The 17896-nt window shown below is 41.4% G+C and overlaps 2 protein-coding genes across 5 annotated transcripts in view; both read left to right on the top strand.

Annotated features, from left to right (window-relative positions):
- The window catches only part of LOC110508771 (extended synaptotagmin-2-B), a 50894-nt gene extending 49132 nt beyond the window's left edge, over positions 1-1762 (top strand). For all 3 annotated transcript variants that reach the window (XM_021589576.3, XM_021589575.3, XM_021589573.3), the window contains one exon: positions 79-1762. In XM_021589576.3, coding sequence (XP_021445251.1) covers positions 79-127 — 49 coding nt within the window. In that variant the 3' untranslated portion in view covers positions 128-1762. The remainder of the gene's footprint in view (positions 1-78) is intronic.
- Positions 1763-2413: 651 nt separating this feature from the next.
- LOC110508770 (receptor-type tyrosine-protein phosphatase N2) overlaps positions 2414-17896 on the top strand; it is a 147652-nt gene continuing 132169 nt past the window's right edge. For both annotated transcript variants that reach the window (XM_021589572.3, XM_090224789.1), the window contains exons 1-2: positions 2414-3653; positions 9057-9107. In XM_021589572.3, coding sequence (XP_021445247.1) covers positions 3569-3653; positions 9057-9107 — 136 coding nt within the window. In that variant the 5' untranslated portion in view covers positions 2414-3568. The remainder of the gene's footprint in view (positions 3654-9056; positions 9108-17896) is intronic.

The raw sequence follows: 17896 nt of genomic DNA, 5'->3' as shown, positions 1-17896 counted from the left end.
TACAAAGAATTAAGCATAGTTAATGTAAAGGTGTGTTTGTTATTCCTGCTTTATAACAATGTCTGTCTTTGCCACTAGGTATGAGTTGAGTGAGGATGGCCTGAAAAAACCTCTTCAGCAGCTATAGACTACACCATGAGAGTTAGAGGAGGACCTAACCAAGTCTTCAACCATGTATCATTGCCACTAGAGTCCGCATGTGTCAAGCATCTCAGAGTAGTGCTGATTTAGGATCAGTTATGCCTTTTAGATCAGAATAAATAAGATAATATGGACATGAATCCATAATAAATAAGATTACATAGACAGGGGGGACATGATTGTAGATCAGCACTCCTACTCTGAGACACATGATACATACAGCCCAAATCTTTTACAAATGTAACTGCCTTTTCCATACAGTTGCTTTTAAGCCCGTGGGCAAATCTTCTATTTGTTTTCCCTTTTTTAATTACGGTTATTATTATTTACATGACTCGCAATTGTAAAAAAAAAAAAAAGCTTTTGATATTCATTTATACACATCAGTTGCATCGTTATCGCTGCCCACTTGGAAACTCTCCAGTGCAATAGTAAGAAAGGGAGTATGTGGTGTTAAAATGAATGAAAAAATAATTCCATATTTAAAGAGGAAATTATTGAGGACCGTAACAAAATATCTATTTTCCTGCTACGGCTGTGACAGCGGGTTTAACCGCCTTGGTTTATGTGGGGAATGTACAACATATATGTACAATGACAATGAGGACTAAAGATGAGGTTTATTATAGTGTTAGTTGAGGGAGGTTTCGCTTAGTCAAAATTACCATTTCATTTTTATAATTAAACAAACTACATATAAACTCTACAATCTAAAAATATTAACTTGGTCAGAGCATGGCGCTACAAGTTGACAGTCTCTCCTCTAAGTTAAATAGTGCACCTAGTACAGTACTTGGCCACCAAAGACACAAGTGTTTCATTTTATTGCCTACATGGGGTTTTAACTAAGCCAAATATGTATGCATGTTTGCACAGTATTTGTTTCCTTATTTAAAGTCTTTCAAAGCATAGTGTTTAGGAACAGTAATAATAACAGAACTTGCTCTAGTTAACCTCATGAATATTCCAGCCTTCTTCAAGTCATTGTGGCTTATGGTAATTGATTTTCCAACTCTGAAATCAGGACAGATCAGTTATGTATGGTTGGTGAACTATATGTATCATGTTTGTGATCAATAAATATACCAGTCTTAATTCTGTTTTTGTATTACGAACACATTTCAGCATGCATATCTTATTCAAAGCTTCTCTTTAATGCGATCGCTTGCAAAAGAAAAACACATGATAAGAATTAAGGAATTGTTTTGGTTTACGTTGTGGGTATGACCATATTGTATCCGGTTACCACATTAATGATGCATATTAATGGAAAACATTTTAGATTGTACCATGTTTAGACTGTACCATATTGGCGTGTACCCTAATGTATTAGTTATGATTTGTGTTCTCAAACCTCTGTCCTTTTTTAAACTAGTTGGATGCCTACCTATGTGTAAGCCATCAAATGAAAACGGTCTCTGAAGTCAAGTTCCTGTCCTCTTGTTCTGAACTGGTTCGCCTTCTCCATGTACTTTATTTATCTTGTGCCTTAAATCCACAAATATTAAGATATTTTAAAGTATAAAGAAGCTGTTACGGTTTCCATGTTTGAGCATTTCTACTTATGTCTTTTAAATAATAAAGAGCTTTTGCTGTATGCACAGCAATAAGCTGTATATTACTTTGACTCCATGGACTTCATTCTAATGTCCCACTGTTATCAAACGTTTATTTCGCTGATTTTGCACTAATGCTTGTTTTCATTTATTTGCCTTGTTTTAATGAATTTAATCGTATTCGTCTTGTTTTCATCAAATCAATGTAGGTGTATTGATGCCATCTTTTGGGCCCTTTCAATAATGCACAAGCTTGCTCACTGCAAACGATGCCGTGTTCATGTCTCGTCTGAAACTCGGGACCTCCTAGTTAGTTTTAACGTAAATTATTTGCCTAGGGCTTCCTGTTGGTGGATTCTGATACTTCCCAATTGGGAAACTCGGCTATCATGTGCTGCGTTTAGACAGGCAACCCAATTCTGATATTTTTTCTCTAACTGGAAAGAGCTGTTTTGAAAATATCTGATGTGATTAGTCAAAGATCAATTCGTGGGAACAAAATGCAGAGCTGTGGTCCTGTGTAAACGTAGCGCTCATTCTACAATGAGTAAGCAAGTAATATATTTCCAAATGTCCGATACGATGTGAACACGATTCACAAGCGCCTTCAAAAATATGTAATGTGCAAACATTTCGTGGGATAGTTATTTGTAAATGGTGTGCTCACGATAACTGACTCCCTGATGAGTCAACCATTGACGCATTTGTATTACCTTGGTTTACCTTGTATCTAGTCATTCATTTCAGGAAGATTAGATATATCAGCCAACTCAAACCACTTGACTGTTCTCCATTCCCACATTCCTCAGCTCTCTCTTTTCAAAGTCTACAGTAGGTCTTCTAACCGAGGTAACGTTTTATTCATCTTCGTAGTCATGGCATGCTTGATTCAATAGCTATTGGCGAGAGAAAACACATCTCCCGAATATCTTATATAAAACTAACTTGACCTTGGTCTTCTACAGAATGTAAGGTCTCAGATTGAAGAGGAAACCAAGGCAGGTCGCGCAAATAACAGATGTGGCATTGCATGATAGAGAGGGAACCTATGCGCTGCCACGGAACGATGATGGGGTGTCACACGCTGAGCTTAGGGTATGGGAGGGAATCATGCTAGAAAGGTATCTAATGTTCAAAGGGTTTTCCTGGAACAAATGCTGTTAATTGGGATTTTCTCCACGTGCCCTCATAGTATACATGCAGTAGGCCAACTGGTTATACTTCCTATAGTACATCAGGCCCTTTAAAATTCAGGTCCTGGAGGGCCAAAACACTTGCTTTTTTTCTACCTGGTAGTTAATGTCAACCACCTAGCGTCACAGGACTGAATTAGTTCGTATTAGACGGAGAGGATGAAAACCAGAACTGTTTCTGCCCTTCAGGACCGACATTGAATAGCCCTGTCCTACATTATAACATAAGGCGCATATTGGCAATTGGCACATATTAATTCGGCTGTTCTATACTTTTCAGGAACATTTTCACAAAGTGAAACAGTCTAGGTTACTTAGTACAGTACCAAACTACAATCATAATATCACTATTTTTATTATCAGTGGACATCTTCTATTGACATGTGCCTCTTATAATTGGTTAAAGACATTTAGGTAGGCTGTGTTATGGTGTACGCGCAGGTGCGCTTCTGCTTGGCGTCAGCTAGGAGGGGCCAACGCTTGTCTGTTCATAGTGCTGATCATCGTAGTGAGACTTACTGCAGGAGCCGAGACCAATGGAGCTGGCTGAATCGTCCTGCATCCTCCCCATACCTTCCAACCTCCATCTCTCTCCCTGATTCTGTCTCTCCTTTCATAAAACAAAACGAAACCATAGACATGGATTGTTAACTACCGCATGTGTGTCATGGATCAAGAATGAGAAACATGGATTCGATTTACATTATTCTCGTCCTCCTTGCTCCCCAATCCTATTTTTTAGCCTCTGCAGACAGGAAATTCGGTGAGTAGCCTACATTTATTTATCTGAAGGATCATAATGATCCCAAACTGCATCAGCTGCCAGGAGACACACATACGGCTATTTTGGGTCTGTCAATATTTTATTGGTCATTGGGCAGCTGGGAAAGGCGCGGAATAGCCTACTGTACGACTGCAGCTCTTGTTTAAGAGAGAGGCTAACAGCTATATCTATAATATGGGGGGGGGGGGGGGGGGTGTTGTCGCTGTAATATAGAAAAATGTGCAAGAAATAGGCTATGATATAGGCCTATATTATTGTTTAGACATGTTGTTTGCATGTACGTCTTTAACATGTGCAAGCTAAAACGCACCTATCAATGTCAAGTGTTTGCTACTTTTAACGATGACTATTTTCTAATGGAATGAATGCCATTATTTAGGATACAGCATAGCTATTTTGCAGGGAGAAATAGCAGAGAATCACGTTAGGCCACCGTGGTGCGTTTGCTGTCTAATGTCTTTCTATCACGAAGATGGTGAGAGTCAGTGAGGGAAAAAGCTGTGCTAGTACCCGAGGCCACATGCCTGCTATGTCGACCATTTGGGTAGCTATGCTCATTGGGAGGAAAACCAACACACTATTAGGCTCCAAACCTTCCAAAACCCATTAGTTTGTAGCCATATCTATGATTAAAAAGAGACGCATTTTAAGAAAAGAGAAGAGAAAGAGACGCCTCCTCCTTTTAGTGTTAGGCTATGGGTGGACCATTTGTTATATAGTTTAAATGCTTTATTTTTACTTACATAGGCTACTATTCTGTATAGGCTATGTAATGCAATACTCAGCCCTTAGAAACCATATTTTTCATATCAAACCGTGTCATATCAAACAGTGATTTCCCTTTATTTAAATTTCAGTTTGACACACAATAATTCAGGGAATTGTTCTAAATGCTATATTATAAAGAGCAAGTACAGTAATAGCATATGGTGTTAGAAAAGTTGTTAATAAATATATACACAATGCCATGGACTAATCTGCAACACTTAACATTATGCAGCCGATTACACCTGTGTAATAACGCTATTATTACCATATTAATATTGTATAAACATGTTGTAGCCTTAGCCATGTAGCCTAGTAATTACGGTGTTACTGCACAGGTACAAGACCAGCCTTTGTATCACCAGCTCACTCTAGCTGTTCTACCCTCCATAGCATTTACTCTATTATGAACCCTATTGTACAATACACTGCCTTGCCTGTATCACTTCCCACTGGTTTTATTGCATGGGATGTAGGGCCGTTTCCCAAGACACAGATTAAGTCTAGTCTTGGCCTAAAAACCCCTTTCATAGATAATCTCCATTGAGTCTGCCTTTTAGTCTAGGTTTTAGGGTCAGGGAAAGAGCCCCATAATGTTGACAATTTTATTTTTGGTTGCAGTTAATGGAGTGGTCGGTCTGCCAGCACACTGAGAGGAGAACAATAACACACTGATTTAAAAGCTCCTGTGTTTATTTTTGGACGCCTGTGCTCCACTGGCTGAGTCACTTTCACTTCTTGCATCAGTTGATCAAAAGCATTTCTTAATTGGCTGTAGTGTCACTTAAGTGTGATTGCTGATTTACAATCAGATGAAGAGGCCTACTGTTAAACTAAACCTATGTTGTTGTGTTGCTTCTTTAAGTAATGAGTTTCTTCCTGGATTGGTGGCTTAAGTTGAAAGCATACTTGGATCAATTCCCCAATGACAGCAGAGAGAAAGAAGAGAGGGCATTATCATCCCCACTGTAGCCATAGTGACTGGGAACCAACAGCCTACAGAGATGTAACTTGTCTGAGTACAGGGTTAAACTGGAAGGTGAAAAAAAATCAACTTCCAATTGGTCAATTTAGAGGGGTGCACAGATAGTGGTTTGGAATAGCAGTCCTGAAATTTGCTCCATTGTTTGTGGACCTTGACAGAACTGCAGTGGAAAATAAAAGTTTCAATCAGGAGGTGTGCTCACACAAAGCTCCTTAAATTGATAGTAATCTCTGTATGTTCATGGTGCCTGACTAACTGCCCCCTGTAACACCCTCCTGCTCTCATCTCCTCCTCTCACATCCTGAGACTGACTGCCTGATCCAAAACTCCAGCATTGGTCCACCAGACTGGAGCATGGACAAGATACACAAAGCTTTTCTCAATCCTCTGAAGTCTCAGCCAAAGCTTGTATCCACTGTTCACTTTTCTTGATCTCAAGGCACATTTATTCCCTTTTGCGTTCAGTTTTTAGTTGTCTGGTTTATGGATATTAAGCACTTCAACTCAATATTATTGGCATTAAATTGGCTCCATATATAACACTACCTGAGGAATCGGTAGTATTATGGTATTATAAGGTATTATTATTATTACATTATTTGTTGTCACATGTTATCACATTAACTTCACATAGGATCCTGTGTTTCGTGAAATTCATGTGGTTTTTCCTTAAGGGCATACTTTACCCCCTGACGCTCTCCCTGTTCACTCCCTACACAGGTCTTATCAAGCTTGACAGTCAGTGGAAATATAGATGTTTTTATCAGTTGTGACAGTAATGTGCACAGTATGACTTGTGGCAGCTTTTTTAATATAACTTTGTTTGGTAAAATATTCAGCAGCATCCAGTAACATTATTTGATCTCTTGATTAGCCTCTGTGTGTTCTGTAGGTGTAGCCATGGTGTGGCTACGCTCTTTCAGTCTGCAATAATAATTTAAGCTAATGTTGACAGTCAAGGAACACAGACACAGAATATATAGACACAGTGTATATGTCTGACAATGTCAATCAACAGGCGGCAGCCATTTGAGCAACAACGGCTGTAACGTATACGCTAGGAGTCAGGAAGCAGGTGCAGAAGGGGAGTTTAATAATGAGAATAAGCAGATGAACAAAACAGGAGAGGCATACTGAATGGGAAGAAAACCAATACTGCCTGAAGACTGAGACTGCTAGGGGCTAAATAAAGGGGAAGTAATCTAGGTAATGATGAAGTCCAGGTGTGTGTAATGATGAAGTCCAGGTGTGCGTAATGTGGGTTGCCAGTAGACTGGCACCGGAGAGAGGGAACGGGAGTAGGCTTGACAACTGTCAGTATATTGGGATGATATTTTAAATGCTCCTTTAAGATACTAATAAACATAGAGACATTCATCTGTCTTTTACACAGAGATCTAATTTTCCAGATGGACAAACGTTATTCCTTTGCAAGTAAAGAGCAAATCCAAGACATCCATGTGGAAAGCCACCCACAGTTTTGTTAAATGATTAATTTGTCAGAATTCCTTTTTTAGTAGCTTCATCCTTCACTTGTGTGTGCCTATAAAAATAACATATTGGTAATACTTTACTTAGTGTTGATATGTAGCATTCATAAAGCAGTCATAAAGCCTTTATATGCATGGCATATAGAGTCATAATGCCATATATCACAACTCTAAGTAAAAATGTTAACAGCCTCACTTTCAACTTCAGCTATCGCTTAGTTTCCCCCAAGGCTCATTAGGTTGATCAGAATGCCAGGCACACTCTTCTCTTGATGTTTGGTTTTGGTGCTGTGGCCTTCTGATAAGTTTCTATTTTGCCTACGCACTACCAGCTCACTCCCAGACACAGGGAGGAGCAGAGTAAAGCAGACTCCTTCATCAGTAGCAGGGCCACGATGGAAGGAGTTTGAGTCTGTCTGTCTGTGTCTGACTAAGAATGAGTACGTGGGTCCCTTCTTAATCATACAAGTACACCCAAAATCGTTCAAACTCAACTTCAAAAGTACGCTGTTTTTCAATATGTTAAAAAATGTCAATTTCAAAGACACACATACTATTTTTTGTCAGTATTGCTAGCATGTGTAATGCAGTCACATCAGCACCAAGGCTGTAGAAACCACTGCAGAAGGTGGTGACTTATGTTTGATGCACAGCACACGTGTCTTTGCTCTCCATCATGTCAGAGTGCTAATTGGCCACGCCTCCCTGCCTGGGGTGTCCTATGGAGTGTGTCACCAGTGTTGCTGCTGTGGTATGACAGCAATGTGACATATTGAGCCCAAAACACCCCCAGAAACACTGCAGGGGATGGTGGGTGGGCTGGCTGTGTGTACTGTAAACCCAGGCCCTGACCCTTTCCTCAGCCTCCATCCGAGGACCACATGCTGTGACAAGACTGCTTTATATAGCATAGTATCCTAGACTGGCTCCCAAATGGCAGCCTATTATCATAGGGGTCTGGTCAAAAGTAGTGCACTACATAGGGAATAGGGTGCCATTTGGGTCAGCAGCTCCCGACCGCAATAAACAGTGTATCTTCCTAAATCCCTTATGATGAAAACATGTGTTTAGGAACCACTAGGGAGAAAAGGAATCACTAAAAACCTAGAGATAACAAAACAATTATTTCTATAAACTTGAGGAAGGTGGATCCATGCAGCCGCCCACATCCCACTCTGTATAGCTGCTGTGGCCCTAGCCTGAGACCGATTTGATACTGCAGTTCAATTGGATATATGGACAGGGTTATAAATCGTGTCCTCTTAGTGAGGGTAAGGGGTTGTCAAATGTAGAGAGAACTTTGTGCCCTGTTAGGCCTGCTCTTCTCCTGGCTGTCCTCCTCTCCCCTCCTCTCCTCTCCCCCTTCTCTCTTCTCCCCTTCTCATCTCCTCTCCCCCTTCTCTCTTTTCCACTTCTCATCTCCTCTCCCCCTTCTCTCTTCTCCACTTCTCATCTCCTCTCCCCCTTCTCTCTTCTCCACTTCTCATCTCCTCTCTCCCTCTCCCCTCCTCTAGTTGTATGTATAGTACAAAGATGTGCATTAAATGCCCTAAGGACAGTGTGTTCTGTCAGATCCCTGTTAAGCAGAAATTTCAGTTACGACCCGTTGCCGCTGCCGGAGCACCTAGTAAAATGGATACAGAAACAGCATCCCCCAGCAGCCTGCTCCTCTGTGTTGATGGATCACCCTGGAACACAGTGTCTCTGTGTCCCAAATGGAACCTTATTCTCTATTTAGTGCACTACTTTTTGGACCAGGGCCCATATGGTTCTGGTCAATCATTGTGCACTATGTAGGGAATAGGGTGCCATTTGGGAAACAGGCTGTGTTTTACGATTGGCCTAAATGTTAACTTAGAATAATGGCCCCGTGGCTGTGCTGTTTATCTGCTGTAGCTGTGAAACGCAGTGCTGCATGACATTGTAATCCATGACGCCTCACCCACGCAGGAAGTGGGACATTATATTGTATATCTCTGTTCTTTTTTTTTATAGATTCAGCTATAGCCTATAGAATAGCTGAATCTATAAAAAGCTGAGATGTACAATGCATGTATGTACAGTAGGCTATTGTTGATGGGTCTTAATATTATGATATTATAAATTATATTATAAAGTACAAATTGTTCTCTTCTCCAACAGGTTGTTTGTTTGAGAAGGAGTTGTGCACACCATATGAGATCTGTGTCAACGGTAAGCCATTTTCCTTTCATTCAGATATCATACAGCTATAAAGTAGAGCTCACAAATCAAAGCCATCTGTAGACGCTGAAATATTCTGAATCTAAAAGGAAGTGGACATTCATGGCACAATATTAGCGAAAGTGATGACGATCAATTGGAGAAGAAAATCTATTGAACTGACTCTTTTCTCCTCACTTCTCCTCTTTGAACGGTTGGTTCAGAACACAGGACTAGAATTAGATTATATTTCTATGGTTTAGAATGCACAGGGTGCAACACCACAGGTAGTCAGTTCAGAATGCACAGGGTGGAACACCACAGGTAGTCAGTTCAGAATGCACAGGGTGGAACACCACAGGTAGTCAGTTCAGAATGCACAGGGTGCAACACCACAGGTAGTCAGTTCAGAATGCACAGGGTGCAACACCACAGGTGGTCAGTTCAGAATGCACAGGGTGCAACACCACAGGTAGTCAGTTCAGAATGCACAGGGTGCAACACCACAGGTAGTCAGTTCAGAATGCACAGGGTGCAACACCACAGGTAGTCAGTTCAGAATGCACAGGGTGCAACACCACAGGTAGTCAGTTCAGAATGCACAGGGTGCAACACCACAGGTAGTCAGTTCAGAATGCACAGGGTGGAACACTACAGGTAGTCAGTTCAGAATGCACAGGGTGCAACACCACAGGTAGTCAGTTCAGAATGCACAGGGTGCAACACCACAGGTAGTCAGTTCAGAATGCACAGGGTGCAACACCACAGGTAGTCAGTTCAGAATGCACAGGGTGCAACACCACAGGTAGTCAGTTCAGAATGCACAGGGTGGAACACCACAGGTAGTCAGTTCAGAATGCACAGGGTGGAACACCACAGGTAGTCAGTTCAGAATGCACAGGGTGCAACACCACAGGTAGTCAGTTCAGAATGCACAGGGTGCAACACCACAGGTAGTCAGTTCAGAATGCACAGGGTGCAACACCACAGGTAGTCAGTTCAGAATGCACAGGGTGCAACACCACAGGTAGTCAGTTCAGAATGCACAGGGTGCAACACCACAGGTAGTCAGTTCAGAATGCACAGGGTGGAACACCACAGGTAGTCAGTTCAGAATGCACAGGGTGCAACACCACAGGTAGTCAGTTCAGAATGCACAGGGTGGAACACCACAGGTAGTCAGTTCAGAATGCACAGGGTGCAACACCACAGGTAGTCAGTTCAGAATGCACAGGGTGCAACACCACAGGTAGTCAGTTCAGAATGCACAGGGTGGAACACTACAGGTAGTCAGTTCAGAATGCACAGGGTGCAACACCACAGGTAGTCAGTTCAGAATGCACAGGGTGGAACACTACAGGTAGTCAGTTCAGAATGCACAGGGTGCAACACCACAGGTAGTCAGTTCAGAATGCACAGGGTGGAACACCACAGGTAGTCAGTTCAGAATGCACAGGGTGGAACACTACAGGTAGTCAGTTCAGAATGCACAGGGTGCAACACCACAGGTAGTCAGTTCAGAATGCACAGGGTGGAACACTACAGGTAGTCAGTTCAGAATGCACAGGGTGCAACACCACAGGTAGTCAGTTCAGAATGCACAGGGTGGAACACTACAGGTAGTCAGTTCAGAATGCACAGGGTGCAACACCACAGGTAGTCAGTTCAGAATGCACAGGGTGGAACACCACAGGTAGTCAGTTCAGAATGCACAGGGTGGAACACCACAGGTAGTCAGTTCAGAATGCACAGGGTGCAACACCACAGGTAGTCAGTTCAGAATGCACAGGGTGCAACACCACAGGTGGTCAGTTCAGAATGCACAGGGTGCAACACCACAGGTAGTCAGTTCAGAATGCACAGGGTGCAACACCACAGGTAGTCAGTTCAGAATGCACAGGTGCAACCACAGGAAAGAATAGATAAGGGAACGCCACAGACACAGCTGTTGAGATGGTGTCCACCTCTCTTCCTGTGTGCTTTCTTTGGGCCTCTACTCCCTCAGAATTCATTAGTTTAGGTTGCGCCCCAAATTACACCTTATTCCCATTATAGTGCACTTCTTTTGACCAGAGCCCTTTCAGACTTGGTCAAAATTAGTGCACTATATAAGGAATAGGGTCCCATTTGGGACCTTTTCCTCATTTGAAATGTGGCCTTGTCTCTGATCTCATTGTGATAGGAATAAAACAATGCCCTGTGCTGCTGGGGAAAAATCAAATTCATAGCTAAACTATTTTTGGCCCAGTTCAGTTCTCAGTCTGTGTTTAGTCTGCGCTGGTTGTCACCTGGGTTATTACATTTAACAGGCCATGTGCCATAGGAACACACTCCTATGTCAGGGATTCATTCATTTCCAATGAGGAAAGTGCATACTGTCTGATGGGCTATATTAGATAGACACTATGTCCTTGAGGTGAACATAGTTTCATGAATATTGTTCTTCCCATGTAAATATAATCACTTGAATTGACATATCCTATCAGACCATCATTTGATGGCTCTGTTGACTATTATACATCTTTTCCACTTGCGGATATTGTTATTCGTTTTATGTAACTGATGACCTAGTAGGTATGCCAGGTGGGAGACATTTTTAAACATTTTTAAACTAACTAAAGTTATCTCAAAACGTGACTTTTATTCGTTCTGTGTGGGTTAAAGTACAGGGAGGTAGGTTGTATTGTAGGTGTTGCTGTACACACCCTTCATAACACACTCAGTCACACTTATTAATGAGTCACCAACAGCACCAAAGTAGGTCTACACATCAAAGCAACACACTGTCCATATTTAGGTGATCCTTCTTTCAAAAGTAATTAAAGCTATACTGTATTGGCAATTGAGATCATATGAGCCATAAAACTTTATTTGATGTGAAGAACATCGCATACAGTATATTATGCCTGATATGGTACATATTTTTGCGCCCTTCCTAATGGCTGAATATGGTTAACCTTCAGACAAAAAAAATGATCAGCGTAGGTTGACGTGCTGCCTAGCAACAGGGTGGAAGTGCTGCTTTGAGTGTATGCCAGCCACTCTGACGCGTTCTCTCTTTGACTACCTGTTTGAAGCTGCGACTATAACTGTCAACTGAGGTAAACTGAGCTGAGGTTTGGCTGACACGTTAGTTTTGGACCACGATGTGGAAAAGCTACAGTGAGTGAGCACAACCAGCTCAGCCTTTGTCTTTCTCTATGTGGTGTGTGCCAGTGACAGCAAGTCAGTGTTAATGACAGTTGTCAAATTACCCTGGGCCGCTGCCTGGTAGGCACATTGTCTGTCTGAGTGGCAGTATCAGGACACACATGCTCCCCAGGACAGAACCACAGCTAGAACTATAGACATTCCAAATGGCAACTTATTCCTTATATAGTGCACTACATTTGAGCAGGGCCCAAAGGGTGTGCCCTATATAGGGAATAGGGTGCCATTTGGCACAAACCCTAATAATGTTGTTTCCAGGCAGGGAAATGAGACGCACACTGAGAGGTTAATGGTTGATAATGGGACACAGCCCCTCTTATCTCTTGCTTGTTGATAAGCTACTGGTGGTTTGCCAGCCCACGACTCTCAGTTGTTCTTGGTTTGTGCCCAACAGCTCAGTAGGCTACTATGTAATAATACAATGTTACAGGGTTACTACACAGGCATAAGAGCAACTTATTGTAAAACCGTTATAATTTGGTTATTTTGTGAAACAAATGAGGATTTGGAAAAACTGACAGATGAAATCACCACCAAGCTACAAAAATCATTGTTTACACTGAACATCAGCTTCTGATGAAGCTTCCTGGATCCTGAGATAGAGAGGCATATTAGTGGGTTTGGCCATTTGGATGTTCTAGATCACATCTCCCCACCAACAGGGGTGTTGATCAAAAGTAGTGCACTATAAATGGAATAGGGTGCCAATTGGGATGCACCCCAGATTTGATATAGACACAAAAGGAAAGGGCAGTCTGAATAGTCGGTCGGCAGTGGAGAGGATAAGTTTGATCAGTGACTTTTTCACTGTGATTTCACTGTGATGTGATCCAGAATTTGGAGCAGGATGACCTGTGACATTCCAGGCACATCTCATGATTCTCAGTTACCTGGCTTCAACAGCATGGATGGAGGCACGCCTGCACAGAGAGATAATGGCAAGGAGGGGTTTGCAGTCAATATCTGACCCAAATGGCACCCTGTTCTCTACATAGTGCAATACTTTTGTCATTTGGGACCTAATTGTTGTTCTATAAACTGTTCCCTGGTGGTCACTCACAGGTATTGTATGTGACCCAAGATTTTCAGTAGCCTATATCATTTTTTTACCCAAATGAGCAATTGACCGTCCTGTGACCCAAATCGTCCTTAAACTACCCAAATTAAGAAGAAACAGTGTGTGATTATAGATTTATTCTCACCTCTCGCATGCTCAGGGCCTACTTTGGGTCCCCACTCTTAGTTTAAGAAACCCTGGCCTATATGACCAATGTTGCCAGGGCAGCTAAAAGCAGGGTGTTGGTTCTATCTAGGTGTTGGAGTGGTCAGGTCAGGTGCAAATAAGCTGTGGAAAATCAGCTTAGGTGGTGGAATGTGTGCACTATGCACACCCTATTTGCTTAACCCAGTTTCAGTTCGATGTAGTAGGTGTGATGTTCCTATCAGATAACATATCTGAAGTGCAGTGGTGGGAAAAAGTACCCAATTGTCATACTAATAGAAAATTACTCAAGTAAAAGTGAAAGTCACCCAGTAAAATCATACTTGAGTAAAAGTTTACAAGTATTTGGTTTTAAATATACTTAAAAGTCAAAGTACAAATAATTTCAAATTCCTTATATTGAGCAAACCAGACAACATTATTTTTTATTTTTTTTGTATTTACGGATAGCCAGGGGCACACTCCAACAGTCATACTTCATTTACAAATTAAGCATTTGTGTTTAGGGAGTCCACCAGATCAGCGGCAGTAGCGATGACCAGAGATAATCGCATTTTTCACCACGTTTTTCGTGATATCCAATTACGATCTTGTCTCATTGCCGCAACGGGCTCGGGAGAGGCGAAGGTCAAAACATGCATCCTCCAAAACATGCCCCGCCAAGACGCTCTGCTTCTAAACAACCGCTCTTTCGCTTAACCCGGAAGCCAGCCGCACCAATGTGTCAGAGAAACGCCGTTCAACTGACGACAGCCTGCAGGCGCCCGGCCCGCCACAAGGAGTCACTAGAGCACGATGAGCCAAGGAAAGCACCCTGCCAAACTCGGACGGCGCTGGCCCTATGGCACTCCCGGTCATGGCCAGCTGTGACGCCTCAACACTGCGATGCAGTGCCTTAGACCACTGCGCCACTCGGGAGGCCCAGAGATGTTCTCTTGATAAGTGTATGAATTGGACCATTTTCCTGTCCTGCTAAGCTTTCAAAATGTAACGAGTACTTTTGGGTGTCAGGGAAAATGTATGGAGTAAAAAGTACATTATTTTCTTTAGGAATGTAGTGGAGTAAAAGTAAAAGTTCTCAAAAAAAATATATTAAAGTACAGATACCACAAAAAATGACTTAAGTAGTACTTTCATGTATTTTTACTTTAGTACTTTACACCACTGCTGAAGTGTATTTTAATGATGATTGATAATTTTGTAGTGATGTAATTTATTAGAATACTGACTGTATGTCATAACTTTACAAATACATTCCTAACCTTATATGCCTATAACAGTGTATTCGACTATGACTACACATTTTGATAAAGGCCCAGTGCAGTTAGAAACTTGATTTCCCTGTGCTTTGTATTTATTTCCACCAGGTTGGAATAATACTGTGAATTTGTGAAAATGATGATAAAGCCCTTTTAGTGTAAGAACTGTTTGAAATTTCAACCTATTTTGGTGGGATGGAGTTTTGGTCTGCCTGGTGACGCAGTAAATTAGTTAGTAGACAAATGAGAAAGAGAGTTCCAAACCTCTCTGCCAATAACAGCTAGTTTTCTGTTTCCCCCTCCCCACTCAGACCACTCCCAGACAGTCCAAGAAAAATTATTGCTTGAGAAGTTCCTCTTTGCTACGAAGCTATTTGAATTGAATTGAAAACAATTGCAGTAACCAGGTTTACATCCAACCTTTTTAAAGTATGTTGAACAAAAAGGTCACGACAGGCCTGATGGAAACAGCAAATTTGTAGGTAGACTTTCCAAATGTCAACAAAACAAAATACCATATACAAGATGGGATCTTTTTGTGTCTGTAAAATTCATTATGCGAGAAATGATTTTAATGTGCAAATATTGATATAATAACCATCATATCGAAGTAAACTTGGCGTCACATGATGACATGTTGTGTGCTCCTCCCCTTACGACACGGGAAAGAATGCAGTTTATTAGGCTACATATAAAATAATATTATGATCTTCACAGGGTGATGAAAGTACAAGGTGATGAGCTTGATGCTTCTTTCCAATAAATATCGAGGGTCTTATTCTGGTGACATGATCATCGCTGCTTGCTTGGCTGCCGATGGACAAATTAAAATAATCTCACTCTTTTGTCCATAATAATCTCATCATGTAGGCTATACATGTACTGTATCTGCGAGCTGTTGGCTAGAGCGCACGTGCCAATACCAGAATGTGCATATTTGCTATATAATGCAACCTTTTTCTTGACAAAACCATCAGTAGAGCTGAAAATGCGATGGAAATCCATTTAACCTTTATGTTTTATTTGGTACATGGGAATTTAACCTCAAAAGTCATTTTTGTGTGCACTACACAAAAATAGCTTTATAAATACATCACGCACAGACTTTTATCCACAACAAGTCAATTGGATGAAAACACATCTCTGGGAAAATGTGCATATTTATGCAGATTTTAGAATATTTGCATGAAAATCTGTCCCAATTGGATGGAAACCTAACTAGTAAGAACTTCATTGTTAACCAGAAATGATTTGATATGGATATAAAAACTTCTGCATTTGAGGTGTTGTCTTATTTTAAATGCATCATTCTTGAGACTTTTAATGGTTTCTAAATGTACTGTATTGTCTTTGTTCATTTGGCATGTTATATTACTGTGACTGACTGTTGTCAAAACTCATTACTAAACCTTTTCTAGTCAAGTGCAAGTTCACCCTAATCTCTTCTTGGATGTTTTCTGTTGATCATTGAGCCTTGAAATGGATTATCCTTCCGCTAGTGACGTGATTACACATGGAGGTCAAGGATAATATTTCTGTTGCCAGTTTGCTAAAATGTTGTGCATGAGCAAACCCAAGGTTATCCAGGCTGTTGTAATACTTTCAGATGGGATACCAGACTCGAAATGTGTGGAAGACCATTCATCTTTTGGTTTGTTGGTTTCTGCTGTTTTATTTGCTTGACTGGGATTCTCATAAATGTGCAGGTTGACACACACTCATGGTTCATATTTCATGTTTGTTTCACATGGGATGAAGATTGAATTGCTGCTTGGAAAAGGAATATGTGAAAGGGGGAGACCTAGTCAGTTGTACAACTGAATGCATCTTCCACATTTAACCCAACCGCTCTGAATCAGAGAGGTGCGGGGGGCTGCCATCCACGTCTTCTGCGCCCAGGGAACAGTGGGTTAACTGCCTTGCTCAGGGGCAGAACAACACATTTTTACCTCGTCAGCTCAGGGATTCAATCCAGCAACCTTTCGGTTACTGGCCCAACGCTCTAACCACTAGGCTACCTGCCGCCAACAGGATCTGTGGTGAATAGGGTGATCTGTGCTACTTGAGAATGGATATTCATATTTATAAAATGACTGAATGCGTGGCAAACATAAGTAATGTGCAGCAACGGGAAATCCTCTTCTCTAGTACTCTCTAGGCTACAGCATTTGACACAATAAAGTTCACTTGTATGGTCAGTTAGTCTCCACCTAGTGGTGCAATTAAGTACTGTTTCATAAAATTAACAAAACACTCAAGACATATATATAGCAGGGCTCTCAAACCCTGCTCCTGGAGAGCTACCCTCCTGTAGGTTTTCACTCCAACCCTGTTCCTGGAGAGATAACCTCCTGTAGGTTTTCACTCCAAACCTGCTCCTGGAGAGCTAGCCTCCTGCAGGTTTTCACTCCAACCCCAGTTGTAAACTCAACTGATTCAGCTTATCAACCAGCAAATTATTAGAATCAGGTGCACTAGATTAAGGTTAGAGCAAAAACCTAGTGGACAGTAGCTCTCCAGGAGCAGAGTGGTTCTGGTTCTGAATTATTGCTACATGAATAGTTTATGTATAAATATATTCAATGATATTGAAAGTGTGCTGGATGTGTCTTGATTATTTTCCTCTGTTAGATACATTTCGCTGTAAATGTTAATCAGTTTCCTCGGCTGTATTGTGTACTGTGTGACTTATAATTTAATACTGGTAGTGCAGATCGCTTCCTCAGCATGTCTTCATTCCACAAGGAACACCCTCTGTGTGCTCAACAGTGAAATGGAAACATTGTGTTCCCTGATACAGGAAAGACTGTAGTCAATAAGTGTTCAGTAAAGTATATGCTTTGACTTTCCTTTTGGACATAGATGTGTACTAGGTGCTTTTTTTAAACATTGTTTATGGAGTCCTTTTGCAAAGCTTCAATGCAGAACTGATTTTAATGAAATCAATTAAGGTATTGCTAGAATTAATACAATTGACCTCTTTTCCCAAGGTGAAGAAAGCCTTGGTAAGTTCATGCTTTCTTGGAAATAATTTGAAGCAACATTGAAGTAAGGTAAAGTTGAGGTCTTGGTGTGGTTTTATCACTGTGAAGGTCAGGTCTTGGTGTGGT

The sequence above is a fragment of the Oncorhynchus mykiss genome, chromosome 28 (assembly GCF_057628025.1).
Source record: "Oncorhynchus mykiss isolate SJ-2025 chromosome 28, ASM5762802v1, whole genome shotgun sequence".
In the NCBI taxonomy this organism is placed as follows: Eukaryota; Metazoa; Chordata; class Actinopteri; order Salmoniformes; family Salmonidae; genus Oncorhynchus; species Oncorhynchus mykiss.
The sequence above is the reverse complement of the archived record's forward strand: the minus strand, read 5'-3'. Positions and strand labels throughout refer to the sequence as shown.